Source organism: Choloepus didactylus, chromosome 6, assembly GCF_015220235.1.
Source record: "Choloepus didactylus isolate mChoDid1 chromosome 6, mChoDid1.pri, whole genome shotgun sequence".
In the NCBI taxonomy this organism is placed as follows: Eukaryota; Metazoa; Chordata; class Mammalia; order Pilosa; family Megalonychidae; genus Choloepus; species Choloepus didactylus.
The window spans coordinates 85,770,125-85,788,049 of NC_051312.1; the positions used below are offsets into that span (position 1 = coordinate 85,770,125).

Here is a 17,925-nt window from a genome sequence, read left to right on the forward strand (position 1 = left end):
GCCTCCCAGCTCCGGCCCTCAGAAAGCCTCCCTTCCCCAGCCCATGCAGTTCTGGGAAGGATCAGAGGAGAGAGCAGATACTGAGAAAGAAGCCCTGCAGGAATGGCTAGTGCAAGCTGGGCCAGGGGATATAGCATAGGAGCCTGAGCCTCCCAAGCCCACCTGACCAATTAGGTTTTGCCTGGAGTCCCTTCATTGCCCTCTTCCCAAAGCTCAAGAGAAGATGCTGGACTCCTCTGGGACCCACCAACAAATAGGGAATAGACATGGGGGAAAAAACAATCAGTCCTGTGTCTTTATTAAAGAGAGTTAGAAAGAGGCCAGACCTGGGAATCATGGGTTGAGGTACTAGCTCTGACCCTAGGGATTCAAGGGCAGGCTGATGGCCTGGGAAGGGCCAAGGAGACCAGTTCCTGGCAGCAGGTGAGGAGGTACCTGAAGTTGCACTTTCAGGCACTGGAGCCATCAGCTGGTTCTGCAGATGGTGCAAGGCAGGTTGGGCTAGCCAGGGATCTCCCTGAAACCACCCCTGCCCTGTCTAGCTAGATCATCCACTGGTCCTGATCCTGTTCATTGCCTTCCATGTCCACCTGGGGAAGAAGCAATGTGGGGGTAGGAAAGAAACTCAGCCGCCCAGCCAGCCTCAGGCCCAAGGACCTCATCCTTTCTGCCCCAGGCTGAATCCAGGGTTTTGGAATCCCTTGGCCACTGATTAGGTCAGAGGCAGGGGCCCAGGAGCAGTGGCCCTCCCCACAAACCCTCACCTACCTCATTGACCTCTCCATCATCAGGTGACTCATTGTAGTCATTCATCTCATCCATGTCCTGCATGTCCTCATCATCCTCTGAGTCTTCTTCACTATCCTCATCATCTTCGTCATCTTCTTCCTCCTCATCATCATAGTGCTGGTGGGGTAGGGGAGTGCCTATGGGCCTTACAGGCCTGCCTGGACTAATTCAGGGGCTGGCCTACTTGGAGCTACTCTCTGGGACCAATGACTGACCTCCAACTCCCCAACCCCACCATCCTTGGTCCAGCAGCCTGGTGCATGTTCTGCAGGACTTCAGTGGTGAGGCCAAGAGGCCAGCTCTTCACTGGCCCCAACACCCACCCACCCTCACCCACCCAGAGCTGAGGACCACAACTGCTCTGGTGCAAGAGGCAGTACCTTTGGAACTAGGGCAGACTTTGGCCCACCACTTGGCCCCACGTGCTAGAGCCACTCACCTCGGAGGCTGGCTTGCCAATAGGTACCAGGTTGTTGTCTTTTTCTGCGATGCTCTGGAGCTATGGCCAAAAGGGTAGGGGAGCAAGCCCAGGGCCCAGGAAGGGCAGGTTAGACATGGGACTGACCCACCCTGCCCCCAAAAAGACTCCAAAGTGAGGGGGTGGGGAGGAGACACTTTCTTCCAGTTGTCAAGAAGACCCAATCCCTTTCTTTCTTGTCATCTGCCACTTATGAATTGACCCAACTACTTAAACTCTCTGGGTTTTGGTTTCCTCATAGGATTATGGTGAGGGTGAAATGAGAGAACATAAGCCTAGAATATGGTATTTGCTAGGTTCTCAGTAAATAGTCAAACTTATCTCCTATGCTTTAGGGAAAAGAGCCTGGGCTAACTGTCAGGAGCCTTGGCTCCAATCTGGGCCAGAGGTCCCATGGTCCCCTAGCAATTTAAGGCAGGACAAAGATAAGAACCTAGGTCCCCTGACTCCCAGCTCCAGATTTTGTCTAGCTCAGGGCAAAACCCCCCCCAGGACAGGTTTCCAGAGCAAGGAAACCTGCTTGCTCTCCAGCAGAGGGGACTCCTTGACTGAGACACTCACCACTGTGCCCCTACCAGGCTAGATCTTCACTCACCCAGGCCTGATGTTGCTGTTCCTGCTGTTGCAGCTCTGTCTCCTCCACACAGGGTCGATCCAGATTAAACCACAGTGTCTCAGTCACACGGGGGAAGAGTGAGGGGAACAAAGTTGACATGACTCCTAGACTGAGGGAAAGGGTCAGGTGAATCCAGTCCTCAGATTTGGGTTTTTTATTTGTTTTGGTTTGGTTTTTATTTTGCTTGTAATTTGATCTGGGGATGAGGTGGAGTGGAAGGTAGCAGTGAATCAGCCCTTCCCTCTGAGAATCAGGAAGACTTGAGTTCAAGTTGTGATTCCATCACTTACTGGCTGTTTGACCTTGGCCAAGTCACTTAGCCTTTCTGAGCCTCAGTTTCCTCATCTGTAAAATGGGAATAACAATTATACCAACCTCATGTATGTTTGATAATTAAATGAAGTAATGGATAAGAAAAGCTGTTTATAAGCTGCCAAGGAGGGAAGAGAATGGGAGCCAAGAATAGAGAGAGGAATCCAGAATGCAGACTGTAATTACAAACTTGTACAAAAAGAAAGGTAGCAGGGTTCTCTATTGAAATATCTTTACCTCCTCCAAACACTAAAACTTTCTGGTACTCTATTACAGTTCATACCACACCGGCAGAAATTGAGGATACTAAATTTAGGATACTAATCCATCTTTCTCATGGACCACAACCAAATTGGGAGTGGGATGGGGAGGAAGGGCACTATCATGTGCAGACATGGGTTCAGTAAGACGTTCTAGAAAGCCTGAGTATATTAGTTGGTAAACGGATAAATAAATAGATGGAACATTGAATGGATGAACATGTAAGAGAACAAGTAACTTCAGCCCTGTTTGAGTGGCTGAGGGAGCCACCCAGAAAGGTCCTAGAGATTCTAAATTAAAACCCCTCGGCTCAGTTTTCTGAGGCCCCAGAGACAGACAGCTACTGGCCAGTCGGGGCTCAGACTCAGGGGCTCAGAATTCCCGTAGAGACGGGCTCTAGGACGGTCACCAGAGACGATGAGCAGAAAAGGATTTATGTCTAGTCCTGCTTTTGCCCTGATTTATTTTGACCGACCCCCGGAGCCAGCCACTGCTCTTCTCTAGACCTCAGCTTCCCAACCTATCCATCGAGTACGGGATAACCCACCCTCACCTCCCAGAAGTACTGAGAGGCCAGAGAATGTGGATCCGAAAGCCCAACCCAACGCCGCAAAGCCTCCACCCATTCTTCCAGTGTTTGCTCGCTATAATACTGTGGGGTTGACCAACAGGGAGAGGGCAGGGGTGGGACTTGGATAGGAATTTCGCCTTATAGGGCTGCTAATCGCAAAAGGAGCGGGGCCTGAGTAGGGCCAATTGACTAGAAGAAATGTCGGTTGACAGGAAGTGACACCAATGAATAACGGACCTTGTGTGCTGGGGTGGGGCTTAGTCTCAAGGAAGTGGCAAATGAACTGTATCTCTTTAGTAGTAAAAAGGGTCTGAAATAGAGCTCCTGAGCAGCCGGGTCAAGGGAACTAGGTTTCTCTGGAGAAGGGAGGAAGGAAGAGGCAAGAAGACAGCAGCTGTAGTCCTACTTCGGTACTTACCGCTCCGCAAGGCGGTAGCCGCCGGCGACCCGGAAGCGCTTCCACCTGCTTGAGCGGAAGGACCCACCAGAATCCGGGACCTACCAAACGCATGCGCCCTTGACCTCCTTTTGTTTCCCGCTCCCGCCACACCAGAACGGGTGTAATGTTAGACACGCCTTGGTTCACGTTGTTGGGGAGGGAACTTGCCGCGCCCACTCCATGAGCCCCGCCTTGAGTCTCAGCGAATCGACCTCTTCAGCCTGGCCCCGCCCCATTATCTCCACTTAACCACGCCCCTGTCCCCTTGGGCAGTGTTTGCTCACCAATTCCGGTTGTAAAGTATGTGCTAGCTGCCTGCGTCAGTATGAGGGCTGTTTGTCTTGTTGCTGCGCTCCCAGGAAAATTAGTCTGCTTCTGGACTGAATCTAGAATCGCTGGGTGACTTTAGGCCCCTCCACTCTGTCCGCTCTGCACCTCCGTTTCCCGTTTGGGCACAATTAGTATTTTATTTATGCCTTCAACAAAAATATTTGAGCCCTTATTCCAGGCTCTACTAGAAGCTGGGGATAAAATTATGACCGTGGTCTCTGCGCCCAAAGACATCACAGTCCAGTTGGAAAGCCAGACCATCCAGACCCGCAGTGGCTTCACGGTTTCTTAAGATTCCGACGGGGAAGACGCTATTCAGGTTTGAGTGACTAGTCAGCCTCAGGCATAGCATTCTGCTACCGGTGAACTCAGATGCCCTCCTCAGGCCTGGGCCCAACCCCCTTAGAGGTCAGCCTCGTCATCCCCCCCACTCCTTTGCTGACGCCTGTCCTAGTTACCTCTGACTCAGCCTTCCTATCAGAGATCCTTATGCCTTCTGGCAACAGAGGTCCTTACAACCCAACCCCCATTAAGCTCCGTCAGCCATCAGCCTCTTCCAGGGCCAGCAGTCATCCACAGTTCCACTCTTGTCTCGACCAGATGTGTGACCTTTGTCAAGTCCTTTTTCCCTATTGAGACTCAGTTTCCTCTTCAAATGGCATCATAATCTCTGCCCAGCCTTCCTTCTATCCTGGCTGATGTGAGGATCTGATAACAAATGCTTAAGCTGTAAGTGTACTGAGAATATCCACTGTGATTATGTTGCCAAGCATGTCTGGCTATTATAAAGTTTTCTATTAACAAGTAAAATTTGCTCTTGGAAACCTCCATCCTTTTCATTCATTCATTCATTCAACAAATACCTATTGAGTGCCTTACTGTATTCTGGTCACTATTCTAAGTAGTGGGTAAGCAGTAGTGAACAAAACATTCTAAAAATCCCTATTCTCATGGTGCTTCCATTCTAATGAGAGAGATTAATAATAAAGAGAGTAAGTAAAATGTATAGTTTTAAGATTGTGATAAATACTGAGAAGAAAAATCAGAAATATGGGAATACGAGGTTGGGGTGTGGGGTGTTTTATTTTAGACAGGGAGGCCAAGGAAAGCCCCACTGGGAAGGTAACTTTTGAGTAAAGGTCTGAAGGAAGAGGAATAGAGCCATGATGATATTTGGGGAAGAACATTTCAGAGAGAGAGAACAGAGAGTGTAAAGGGCCTCGAGTGGCTAAAGCATAGTGTGCTCATGAGGAGAATAACAGATGAGGGAGGAGAGGTAGTAGAGGCCAGAAAGGTAGAGCGTTACAGGTGATAAGAAGAACTTTGGCTTTTACTCTGTATAGGGGAACCAGTGAAGGGTTGTAAGCAGAGGATCCAAGCAATCTGATTTACATTTTAATAGTGTCACTCTGACTGTTCTATTAAGGATGTATTCAGGGGGACAAGAGCAGAAGTGGAGAGAGGACTTGGGAGCCTACTGTAATAATCTAGAGGTGGCAGACGAGATATAAATCGAATTCTGAGTATATTTTGAAGGTAGAAGCAACAAGATATGCCAACAGATTAGATATAAAATATCAGAGAAAGAAAGGAGCCAAGAATTTTAGCCTGAACAACTGGAAAATAGAGTTGTCATTTTTGAGATAGGAAAGACTGGGGAGGTGCTGGTTTGGGGGCACTATCTCGCGCTCAGTTTGGGGCATTCTGAGTTTGAGATGCCTGTTAGAGTAAAGATGTTGCGGGTGCAGGGGGATATATGAGTCTGCGGGTCAAGGGAGAGATCAGGCTTGAATATATATATTTGGGAGTCATCAGCACAGAGATGGTATCTAAAGTCATGAAACTGGGTGAGATCACCAAGGGAGGAGTGAGTGTAGATGGAAAATAGTTTATTCCAGTATTCAGAATTTGAGGAAACTAGAAGCAGCAGTAAACAAGACTGAGAAGGACGGCCCAAAAGGTAGGTGGAAAGCCAGGTGAGTTGGATGGTGTCCTGGAAGCAAAGGAAAGGAAAAATATTGGGATCCACTACAACCTAGTTCTGTATAAAACTGTATTTCTGTTGTTACCCCAGCAGACTCTGAGCAAACTTGAGGGCAGGGACTGAGTGGTTTCTGTGTCCTCAGGGCCCAGCCCGACATCTCTCCCCTGGGCCTCTCATCAGTTCCTCCTGTGCCCATGTCTCCACCAGGGTCTTCTCATGCTCCTCTTCCTTACAGGATCCCTACCTCATGTCCTTCTTGACAGCTCTCACCTGATGGAAATTCCCCAGTATCGTTTCTTTCCAAGATCCTCAGCCAGGTTCAATAAGTAATGGTGACTGTTAAGCTGGGGGGGGGGGGGGGAGAAGAGAGGGAGAAGTGGAAATCTTGGGCAACTGCCTATTTTGGGGCTGAGGCAACTGAGTCAATAATAGCCATTTTGCTTTATCCATCATTTGCATTACCCATCATTTATCTTTGCCAGTGTTAGACTCCTTTCATTTCAAAGATAAGAAAACTAAAACTCTGAAACATTAAGAATTTTGCCTCAGCTTTATTCATTTGTTCCACTGTTAGGTCAACATTTATTAAGTGCCAACTGAGTACAAGACACTTTGCCAGACCCGGGGGGCAGAGAGATGAATCAGAAATAATCCCACCTTAAAGAAAAATACAGTCTAAAGAGGACCAAGGAAAGTATAGACAATTGTAGAAGAGTGTGGTAAATGTTAAAATCTACACGTGAACAGAGTATTATGAGAGCATAGAGGCATAAACTGAGTTAAGACTTTTGTTGCAGGTAAGGAGACATTTGAATGGGTCTTGATGGTTGAGTAGGAGTTCACCTGGTAGAGAAATGGAAGATGGGGCTGCAGAAAGAGGTGCATCATTTGCAAGGGCACAGAATTAAAAGCAGATGGTGTGTTTGGAGAATAGTGAGAATGTATTTGGGCAGAACTAGGTGTCTGGGAATGGAGAGAGATGAGGAAGAAAGTTACGGGGACCCGGATGGGTAAGGGCCTTGATGACATTGAGATATAGTAGACAGGGTGGGAGCTGGGCAGCCTGAATGACCTTGGCCCTGTTAATGACTTGCTGAGACCCCAAAGAGATCCCTCCCCATCCACAAGCTTCAGTTTCCTCTAACCTAACCATGACTCTAGCTCTGAAGTGGGTCCCTAGAAGAGACTCCCCAGGCCTGGCCCTTTCTGTCCTGAGATTTTACCTGCTGTTCCTTTGTGTTTCGCATAAGCCAGGATCTGGTAACTGAAAACAGGGTAAGGATGGGGATTTCTCAGTAGTCAGAAATAAATCCAGAGCCCATAGGCTGGAGAGGGAAACTCGTGGCTCTGTGCAGAGAATTTGTAAGGATCCAGGAAAGGCCAGAGCTCAGCGAGGTGAATTCCATTCCAGCAAGGGCTATTTACTCATTCATTCCACAAGCCTTGAGGAGCATGACTGGCCATGGAGTGTCACAGTCACCATCTCTTATGCATACCGAGCATGTTTGGTCTCCTGAAGGTCTTTGCACTTGCAGTCTCCTCTTATCCTCACCCCAGCTACTGATGAAGTCACAGAGGCATGCTCAGCAGCTATTCCCCACCTCCTCCTCTTCTACTGTGCAACAATGTTTCAGTCTGTTTCCATTCCACAACCTGGAGGAGATGTTAAGTCTAATGAAAATGCTGGGCCAGACCTTAAAACCAGAAATGGGGAACAAGCAGTCCCAGATGCTAATCAAGGCAGGAATTCTTAGTGGCAAGGCCCTCATCCCCAGGGGATAAATACGAGGCTCAAACAACATAGATCTCTCTTCTCTGACAAACTGGAGCCTATGGACCTGCCATCTACTGACCCCAACTGGAGCAGTTTTTGGCCACCAGGGGACTGGCCATGATGGGGTCTCTTCCCCTGCTCTTTTGAACCCTTTGTGCTGTGTAAGTAATAAAGTGGTCATTTGCTGAAAGTTTCTGCTGTGCCCTGAGCCTGTGTTTCTCCGACACACCATGTAGCAACTCGTTTCACACCGGCCCTTGGGATCCTGCCCCCATTTGGCAAATGAGGAACCTGAGGTTCAGGAAAGTGAAGTGGCATGTCTGAGCTGAAGCTACAACCCAAGAATGTTGGTCTTGCATTCAGTCCACAAGGCTTTGTTCCATTCTGTGCTTGATGATGAAGACCCACAGAAGAATCAGATCTAAGACCTAATCCTCTGGAAGCTCCTCATCTGGTGAGGCATAAAGCAAATAATTAGGCCTTTGAGGATAGATCTCTGTCTTATGCTCCTCCATTTCCCCAGCACCTAGCACAGTGCCTGGTACAGAGTAGCCACTCAATAAATGTTTGCACAGTATTTTTTTTTAACCAATCTAACAACTGAATTATATATAGTTCATATGATGAATGCCATGATGGAGTCAGGTTCTGAGAAGAGTGGGAACATTGAGAAGAGAAGGGCAATTTGTGAGAGGAGAGGTGGGGAAGGGTCCTCAGAGGAGCCGAGACCTTGCAGGAGGAGAAGTTGGGAAAGGACATTCCAGACAAGAGGGAAGAGCATATACAAAAGCACAGAGGCCTAAAAGGGTGTGGTGTGTTCTGGACATGGCACTGACTCAGGGTCTGTGTGATTCTGTCTTGGTGAGGGGCACCGTGGGAGAAGCAGGATCCGAAGACTGTACCCGTGTCTTCAAAGGATGACACACATCCTTGGAGGAAAATGAGGAGACTTCAATAAAGGCTTCCTTGAGCAAGGGAGACTCCAGCTGGGCCTTGAAGGATGCTTCAAAGTTGGGGAGTCAAGAGGAGGAAGGAAAGAGGAAACATTCCAGGTGGAAGGGAGCTCTGTGAGCAGGCGCTGGGAGGTAGAGTGGGAGACGGGAATGCCCAGGCAGGAGAGTGTGCTGTGTGGAAAGGGTGCTGGAGGGAGAACTCCTCTGGGTGGGCTGGCTGAGGGATTGCCCCTCAACCTGGGTCACTTGACATCTCCATTTATTTTCTGATTGGCAAACAGTCATGGAGGGCTCTCCGGACAGATGGTTACAAGTGCTCTTTGTGTTTCTCTTCCAATTCCCTTGAGAGCTAGTCCCAGGAGAGGTCCTCAAGCCTAGCCCCAATTTGCATAGTGGGTTTGCATATATTATTTGCTTATGGCAGCTAAGGTTTTCTTACTCTGACAAAATTTAAAATAGACAATATGTAAGAAGAGAAGGCCTCTGTACTGGAGGCTGAGGGGACACAAGCATGCACACACGCACACACACCATCACACCTGCTCAGCACACACAGGTGAGGAAGGGAGAATAATAGCCCTCTAGAGATGCCCAGGTCCTAATCCTGGAACCTGTGAGTACGGTGCCTACATGACAAAAGGGACTCTGCAGATGTGACTGAGGTTAACAGACCTTGAAATGGGAGATTATTCTGCATTATCCAGGTGATTCCAATCTAATTACATGAGTCCTTAAACTTAAGAGAACCTTTCCTACCTGTGGTCAGAAAAAAAGATATGACAACAGAAGAGCAGTCAGAGAGATGCTACATTGCTGGCTTAGAAGATGAAGGAAGGGGACCACCAGCAAAGGAATGCAGGTGGCCTCTAGAAGCGGAAATGGACAAGGAAATGGATGCTCCCCTGGAGCCTCCAAAAGTATCACAGCTCTGCCAAAACCTTGATTTTATCAGGAAGACCAGCTTGTTACCTACAGAACTGTAAGATAAAAAAAATGTATATTATTTTAAGCCACTGAGTTTGTGGTAATTTTTTACGACAGCAACAGAAAACTAATACACAGGTATACACCTACATCCTCACACCCAGACAGAGGCAGAATCACAGTGTCATACACTCGCAGACACACACAGGCAGGGTGACCTGGAGACATCAGCAGGCTCTAAGTGGGATGGTAGGGAAGAGTGAGCCTTCAGGTGTGCAGCAGGGGCGAGCAGTGAGTCCTGCTCCTTGACTCCTAGGAAGAAAGCACAGAGCAAAGGCCTCGCTCTTTGACATGCTTCTCGGTCTTGCCTTCATCCGCTCCCTCTAAGTCTTTACCTCATAATTTTAAAAACATTTACACCAACATTTTACCTTGAAAATTATTGAGTAGGCACCTGCATTGGGGTTTTCTAGGGAAACAGAATTGACAGGTGTGATGGTGAGGTTCATGTGTCAACTTGGCCAGGTGATGGTGTCCAGGTGTCTGATCAAGCAAGCACTGGCCTAACAATTACTGCAAGGACATTTGTGGCTGGTTAAGAAACCAGTAGGCTTGTTTATTAAATCATCAGTCAGTTGTAGCTGTGACTGACTACATCAATGAAGGGTGTGTCATCCGTAATGAGAGAATTCAATCAGCTGGATTTAACCCAATCAGTTGAAGACTTTTAAGCAAGAAAGATAGAGGAACTTCACTTCTTCAGCTAGCTGGTGAAGCATTTCCTGGGGAGTTGCCAGTTCACTGCCTGAGGAGTTCATCGAACACCATCAGAGTTGCCAGTTTGCTGCCTGCCCTATGGAATTTGGACTCATGCATACCCACAGTTGTGTGAGACACTTTCATAAAATCTTATTTTTTAGATATCTCTTGTTAATTCTGTTTCCCTAGAGAACACTAACTAATATAACTTGGTACCAGGAGTGGTTCTTGAGAAACAGAATCTTAAAATGGGCTTTTACAATTGGTTTTCTACTCTGATTAGATTCAAAGGCACTAATGACTCCATTTCTAATAATCAAGATGGCACTGACAGTCCATGGCATGAGTTGGCAATAGAGATACGCAAAATAGCACCTTTTGATTCTCCTGATCATACTCTTGTATGAAGCAAGACTCTGGGTGACAGTGTTTTTGACACCTTCACAGAGTTTTGCAGAGTTAAGAGGTATAATGATGTTGGCTGGTTGCTCTTAGATACCCTGGATAAATTTATAAGAGAAAGGAACTAGCTAAAGGCTTCAAATTTGAAACTTAAGCACTGTATGACAGACGTAAAGGTTTCTGTGTGTGCCCTGAAAGAAAATCTTATTTCCTGTGGTGGCAGATTGAGATTTCCAAAAACCAGACCCAGAGTCTCACTGTACGAGTAGCAGATTTACAATGTAAACCTAAAATCTCAACCTCACAGGGTGTCTGCTGTTAAAGTAAAGGCATTGATTGGAAAAGAATGGGATCTTGAAACTTGGGATGGGGACAAATTGATTGATAATAATGGCAGTGAGGACATTGGAACCCTGGATTCTGCTGAGTCTTTGTTAGATATACCTGAAGTGGTCTGTTCTGAGGAAATAGCCCCCCCACCTCCAGTCTGCCCTGAGAAGACAGCTACCCAACCTCCAGTCTGCTTTGAGGAAACAGATTCCCGACCTCCATCCAACCTCCACCTAAAGAGATCAACCCTTCAGTGCCTACTAAACCTGTAATCACCACCCCTGAGGAAGCAGCCCTCACTCCTCTGTCTGGAGAGATTAATCCTGTTTCACGAGATGAAACTGCAACAGAATGTCCTGAGGTAAGTGCCTTGAGGGATACTTCTAATCCTTTTCATGGCCCACCCCCACCACCAGTCTTTGCTTCAAGACCTGTAACTAGACTAAAGTCCCAACAGGCCCCAAAGGGTGAGGTACGAAGTGTGACCCATGAAGAAGTATGCCATACTCCAAAAGAACTGTATGAGTTTTCCAATTTATACAGACAGAAATCAGGGGAATATGTGTGGAAATGGATACTAAGGGTGTGGAATAATTGTGGAAGGAACATAAAGTTGGATCAGGCTGAATTTATTGATATGGGCCCACTAAGCAGAGATTCTGCATTCAATGTTGTAGCTTGAGGGGTTAGAAAGGGCATTAATAGTGTTTGTCTGCGTGGTTGGCTGAAATGAGGATCCAAAGGTGGCCAACATTATCTGAGGTTGAAATGCCAGAACTGCCCTGGTATAATGTAGAGGAGGGGATTCAAAGGCTTAGAGAGACTGGAATGTTAGAGTGGATTTATCATGGAAGACCTGTTCTCACACCCCTGGAATGTCCAGAGGACACACCTTTTACCAGGACTGTGAGGAATAAATTTGTGAGACTAGCTCTGTCATCCCTTGAAGAGCTCTGTAGTTGCCCTTCTCTGCAGGTCAGATATTATTATGGGAACTGCTGTCACTGAGCTGGAATCCTTAAACACAATGGGGATAAGCAGATCCTGAGTTGGCACAAATCATGTGGCAGCAATTAACAGTTAAAGACAAAGTGGGCGTGGCTACCATAATGGAAAACAGGCTCAAAGCAGCAGGCAAAATAATCTGACTCACAGAGACTTATGGCGTTGGCTAGTAGATCTTCGAGTACCTAGCAGTAAAATAGATGGGCCGTCTACTAAATTCTTGTTTGAGCTGTATAAGCAGGATTCTAGGTCAAGTGAACAAAAGTCTACCTTGAATTACAAAAACAGAGAGTCATGGCCTCTTATCAATTCCCAGACTTGAGACAGTTCACAGATCCAGAGCCCCTAGAATGAGGGGAAGGCTGGGTACCCTTGGGGAAGGACTCTGTTACACTGCCAAAAACTTAAACTGTTAATCTTCCTCCCAGCCTTCCTCAGGGAACCTACAGCCTTTTAACAGGGTAACTGTGCATTGGGGAAAAGGAAATGATCAGATATTTTGGAGATTATTAGACACTGGTTCAGAAGTGACATTAATTTCAGGAGACCCAAAATGTTACTCTGGTCCGCCAGTCAGAGTTGGGGCTTATGGAGGTCAGGTGATCGATGGAGTTTTAGCTCAGGTCCATCTCACAGTGGGTCCAGTGTGTTCCCAGACCCATTCTCTGGTTCTTTCCCCAGTTCCAGAATACACAATTGGAACAGACATACTCAGCAACTGGCAGACTCCTCACATTGGTTCCCTGACTCGTGGAGTGAGGGCTATTTTGGTGGGAAACGCCAACTGAAAGCCATTAGAACTGCCCCTGCCTAGCAAAATAGTAAACCAGAGGCAATACCAGATTCCTGGAGGGATTGCAGAGATTAATGCACTCTTAAGGAATTGAAGGATGCAGGGGTGGTGATTCCCACCACATCCCCATTCAACTCTCCTATTTGGCCTGTGCAGAAAACAGATGGGTCTTGGAGGATGACAGTGGATTATCATAAGCTTAACCAGATGGTGACACCAATTGCAGCTGCTGTTCCAGATGGAGGTATCATTGCTTGAGAAAATCAACACATCCCCTGGCACCTGGTATGCAGCTATTGATCTGGCAAATGCTTTTTTCTCAATAGCTGTTAGTAAGGACCACCAGAAACAGTTTGCATTCAGCTGGCAAAGCCAGCAGTATACATTCACCATGCTACCTCAGGGGTATATTAACTCTCCAGCCCTATGTCAACATTGTCCACAGGGATCTTGTTCATTTCTACCTCCCACAAGATATCACATTGATCCATTATATTGATATCATGTTGATTGGACATAGTGAGCAACGAGTAGCAACTACTCTAGATTTGTTGGTAAGGTATTTGCGTGTCAGAGGATGGGACATAAATCCAACAAAAATACAAGGACCTTCCAACCTCAGTAAAATTTCAAGGTGTCCAGTGTTGTGGGGCATATCAAGAGATCCCTTCTAAGGTAAAGGATGAGCTGTTGCATCTAGCCCCTCCTACGACCAAAAAAGAGGCACAATGCTTAGTTGGCCTCTTTGGATTTTGGAGATAACATATTCCTCATTTGCATGTGCTACTCTGGACCATTTACCGAGTGACCAGAAAAGCTTCTAGTTTTGAGTGGGGACTGGAACAAGATGAGGCTCTGTGACAGGGCCAGGCTGCTGTGCAAGCTGCTCTGCCACTTGGACCATATGATCCACCTGACCCAATGGTGTTGGAAGTGTCAGTGGCAAATAGAGATGCTGTTTGTAGCCTTTGGCAGGCTCCTATGAGAGATCACATTGCGGGTCCTCAGGATTTTGGAGTAAAGACTTACCATCATCCTCTGCAGATAACTACTCTCCATTTGAGAAACAGTTTTTGACCTATTATTGAGCCTTAGTAGAGTCAGAATGCGTAAACATGGGCTACCGAGTTACCATGAGACCTGAGTTACCTATCATGAGCTGGGTGTTGTCCAACCCCCTGTTCTAGTTTGCTAATGCTGCCAGAATGCAAAACACCAGAAATGGATTGGCTTTTATAAAAGGGGGTTTATTTGGTTGCACAGTTACAGTCTTAAGGCCATAAAGTGTCCAAGGTAACACATCAGCAATTGGATACCTTCACTGGAGGATGGCCAATGGTGTCCAGAAAACCTCTGTTAGCTGGGAAGGCATGTGGCTGGCATCTGCACCAAAGTTCTGGTTTCAAAATGGCTTTCTCCCAGGACATTCCTCTCTAGGCTGCAGTTCCTCAAAAGAACTGTCACTCTTAGTTGCTCTTGGGATGTTTTTCCTCTCACAGCTTCTCCAGACAAAAGTCTGCTTCAATAGCTGTCTTCAAACTGTCCCATTATCTGTAGCTCCTCTCTCAGTTTCTGTGCATTCTTCAAAGTGTCCCTCTTGGCTGTAGCTCCTCTTCAAAATGTCAGTCACAGCTGCACGGAGTTCCTTCTGTTGTCAGCTCATTTATATGCCTCCACTGATCAATTTAGACCCACCCCAAATGGGTGGAGCAACACCTCCATGGAAATTATCCAATTAGAGTCATCACCCACAGCTGGGTGGGGCGCATCTCCAAAGAAACACTCAAAGAAATCTAATCAAAACTGATAATGTCTGCCCACACAAGATTACATCAAAGATAATGGCGTTTGTGGGTCACGATACATTCAAACTGGCACGCCCACCAAGCCATAAAGTCGGGAGTGCACACCCAGCAGCACTCCATCCTAAAATGGAAATGGTATATACAAGAGAGCTCGAGCATGTCCTGAAGGCACAAGTAAGTTACATGAGGAAGTGGCGCAATGCCCATGGCCTCCACTCCTGCTACATTACCTTCTCTTTCCCAGCCCACAGCTATGGCATCTTGGGGAGCTTCTTACAAACAGTTGACTGAGGAAGAGATAACTCAGGCCTGATTTACGGATGGTTCTGCATGATATGCAGGCACTACCTGAAAGTGGACAGCTGCAGCACTGCAGCCACTTTCTGGGATGTCCCTGAAGGACAGTGGTGAGGGGAAATACTCTTAGTGGGAGGAACTTCAAGCAGTGCGCCTGGTTGTTCACTTTGCTTGGAAGGAGAACTGGCCAGAAGTGCATTTGTATACTGATTCATGGGCTGTTGCTAATGGTTTGGCTGGATGGTCAGGGACTTGGAAGGAACATGATTGGAAAATTGGTGACAAAGAAGTCTGGGGAAGAAGTATGTGGGTAGATCTTTCTGAGTGGGCAAAAAATATGAAGATATTTATGTCCCATGTGAATGCTCACCAGAGGGTGACTTCAGCAGAAGAAGATTTTAATAATCAAGTGGATAAGATGACCCATTTGGTGAATACCAACCAGCCTCTTTCCCCAGCAACTGCTGTCATTGCCCAATGGGCTCATGAACAAAGCAGTCATGGTGGTAAGGAAGGAGGTTATGCATGGGCTCAGAAACTTCTATTCTCCAAGACTGACCAGGCCACAGCCACTGCTGAGTGCTCAATCTGCCAGCAGCAGAAACCCACACTCAGTCCCTGATATGGCACCATTCCCCAAGGTGATCAGCCTGCTACCTAGTGGCAGGTTGATCACATTAGACCACTTCCATCATGAAAGGAGCAGATATTTGTTCTTCCTGGAATAGACACATACTCCAGATATTGGTTTGCCTTCCCTGCACGAAATGCTTCTGCCAAAACTACCATCCATGGACTTACAGAATGCCTTATTCACCATCATGGTATTCCACACAGCATTGCTTCTGACCAAGGAACCCAATTCACAGTAAATGAAGTGAGGTGAGGAAATGGGCACATGCTCATGGAATTCTCTGATCTTACCATGTTCCCCATCATCCAGAGGCAGCTGGGTTGATAGAACGGTGGAATGGCCTGTTGAAGACTCAATTATGGTACCAACTAGGCGGCTATACCTTGCAGGGCTGGGGCAGTGTTCTCTAGGAGGCTGTGTGTGCTCTGAATCAGCATCCACTCTATGGTGCTGTTTCTTCCATAGCCAGGATTCACAGGTCCAGGAATCAAGGGGTGGAAACAGGAGTGGCACCACTCACTATCACTCCTAGTGATCCACTAGGAAAATTTTTGCTTCCTGTCCCTGCAAGCTTAAGCTCTGCTGGTCTTCAAGTCTTAGTTCCAAAAGGAGGAGTGCTTCCACCAGGAAACACAACAATAATCCCATTGAACTGGAAGTTAAGATTGCCACCTGGCCACTTTGGTCTTCTTATGCCTCTGAATCAAGAGGCAAGGAAGGGGATTACTGTACTGGCTGGGGTGATTGATCCTGACTATCAAGGGGAAATAGCACTGCAACTACACAATGGAGGTAAAGAAGAGTTTTCCTGGAATACAGGAGATCCCCTAGGGCGTCTCTTAGTACTACCATGCCCTGTGATTCAAGTCAATGGAAAACTGCAACAACCCAATCCAGGCAGGACTACCAATGGCCAAGAAACTTCAGGAATGAAGATTTGGGTCACCCCACCAGGCAAAGAACCACAACCAGCTGAAGTGCTTGCTGAGGGTAAAGGGAACATGGAATGGGTAGTGGAAGAAGGTAGTGATAAATATGAACTATGACCATGTGACCAGTTACAGAAATGAGGACTATGATGGCATGAATATTTCCTCCTTGTTTTGTTATGATTATGTTTTTATTTGTCTGTAAAGCAAAGTCTTTGTTTTCTTCTCTATCTTATCCCCTTAACATATGACATAAGCTGTATTGTTCATTTTGCAGTATTTAAGTTAAAGAAAATCAAGTTTAAGAGTTAATGTCACCCAAGGACTTGCACCCTATTCTGGAGAGATTTAGTGCATTTCCAGTTGTACACAGGACAGCTGAGTATTGTTAGGTAAAAAAGACATCTGTTATTGTTCTCTACTTAGAGATAAAGTATGGTTTAAGATGATGTGCATAACTGCCAAGTTGACAAGGGGTGGACTGTGATGGTTAGGTTCACGTGTCAACTTGGCCAGGTGATGGTGTCCAGGTGTCTGATCAAGCAAGCACTGGCCTAACCGTTACTACAAGGATATTTGTGGCTGGTTAAGAAACCAGAAGCCTGGTTTAATAAATCATCAGCTGATTGGCTGCAGCTGTGACTGATTCTATTAATGAAGGGTGTGTCTTCCATAATGAGAAAATTCAATCAGCTGGCTTTAATTCAATCAGTTGAAGACTTTTAAGTGAGAAAGATAGAGGAACTTCACTTCTTCAACAGAGGAACTTCACTTCTTCTTCAGCTAGCCAGGGAAATGTTTCCTGAGTAGTTGCCAGTTCGCTGCCTGAGGAGTTCATCTAATACCTTCACCGGAGTTGCCAGTTTGCTGCTTGCCCCTGGAATTTGGACTCGTACATACCCACAGTTGCATGAGAAACTTTTATAAAACCTTATATTTATAGACATCTCTTGTTGATTCTGTTTCCCTAGAGAACCCTAACTAATACAATAGGAAATATATATATATATATACACACACACATACAATGTAAATATTATGAGATTTTTTTATAGGAATTGGCTCACATGACTGTGGGGATGGGCAAGTCCAAATTCCCTGAGGGCATGCCACAAACTGGGATTCCCCAGGAGAAGCTGGCTGGCTGAAGTAGAGATGGAAATTCTTCTGACTGCTGAAGTCATCAGTTCTTTTAAGGCCTTCAACTGATTGAAGGAGACATCTCTCAATGTTGAAGGTAATCTTCTCACCTGATTGTAGATGTAATCAGCCTTAGATGCAATCAACTTACTAATGATTTAAATCCATGAAAATATCCTCACAGTAACAATTAGGCCATTGCTTGCTTGAATAAACTGGACACCATAACCTGGCTAAGTTGACACATGAACTTAACCATCAAGGCACCATTTTGGAGAATGGACTCTGTTGGAGCAACCAGCCAACCTCCTCCCATTACAGTGCTCCTATCAGAATTGGGTCCCTGACACCTCCCTCTCACCCCAACCCTACTGCCACTACTTCTTCTATCCATTCCCAT

General features: G+C 46.5%; 1 protein-coding gene across 6 annotated transcripts; it reads right to left on the reverse strand.

Annotated features, from left to right (window-relative positions):
- Positions 1 to 267: 267 nt before the first annotated feature.
- ANAPC15 (anaphase promoting complex subunit 15) lies at positions 268 to 3,569 on the reverse strand. 6 transcript variants are annotated; one of them, XM_037839004.1, is made up of 5 exons: positions 3,446 to 3,569; positions 1,863 to 1,987; positions 1,229 to 1,288; positions 769 to 906; positions 268 to 590 (listed from the first exon to the last, which is right to left on the reverse strand). In XM_037839004.1, the coding sequence occupies exons 2-5, from the start codon at positions 1,980 to 1,982 to the stop codon at positions 543 to 545; spliced, it is 366 nt and encodes a 121-aa protein (XP_037694932.1). In that variant the 5' UTR covers positions 1,983 to 1,987; positions 3,446 to 3,569; the 3' UTR covers positions 268 to 542. The 6 variants fall into 6 exon arrangements, with proteins under 6 accessions (XP_037694932.1, XP_037694931.1, XP_037694930.1 ...); XM_037839003.1 differs by having other exon boundaries at positions 1,863 to 1,992; positions 3,446 to 3,565; XM_037839002.1 differs by lacking the exon at positions 3,446 to 3,569 and adding an exon at positions 3,010 to 3,103.
- Between the last annotated feature and the right edge of the window lie 14,356 nt (positions 3,570 to 17,925).

What these genes read in the sequence shown, in the direction of transcription:
- ANAPC15 (XM_037839002.1), bottom strand. Translation starts at nt 3,082, where the DNA reads ATGGGTGGAGGCTTTGCGGCGTTGGGTTGGGCTTTCGGATCCACATTC. An exon ending in CCTCTCAGTACTTCTGGGAG is followed by an intron (nt 1,988 to 3,009) that starts GTGAGGGTGGGT and finishes CCCTCAGTCTAG; the next exon opens with GAGTCATGTCAACTTTGTTC. An exon ending in ATGATGGAGAGGTCAATGAG is followed by an intron (nt 591 to 768) that starts GTAGGTGAGGGT and finishes CTTCTTCCCCAG; the next exon opens with GTGGACATGGAAGGCAATGA.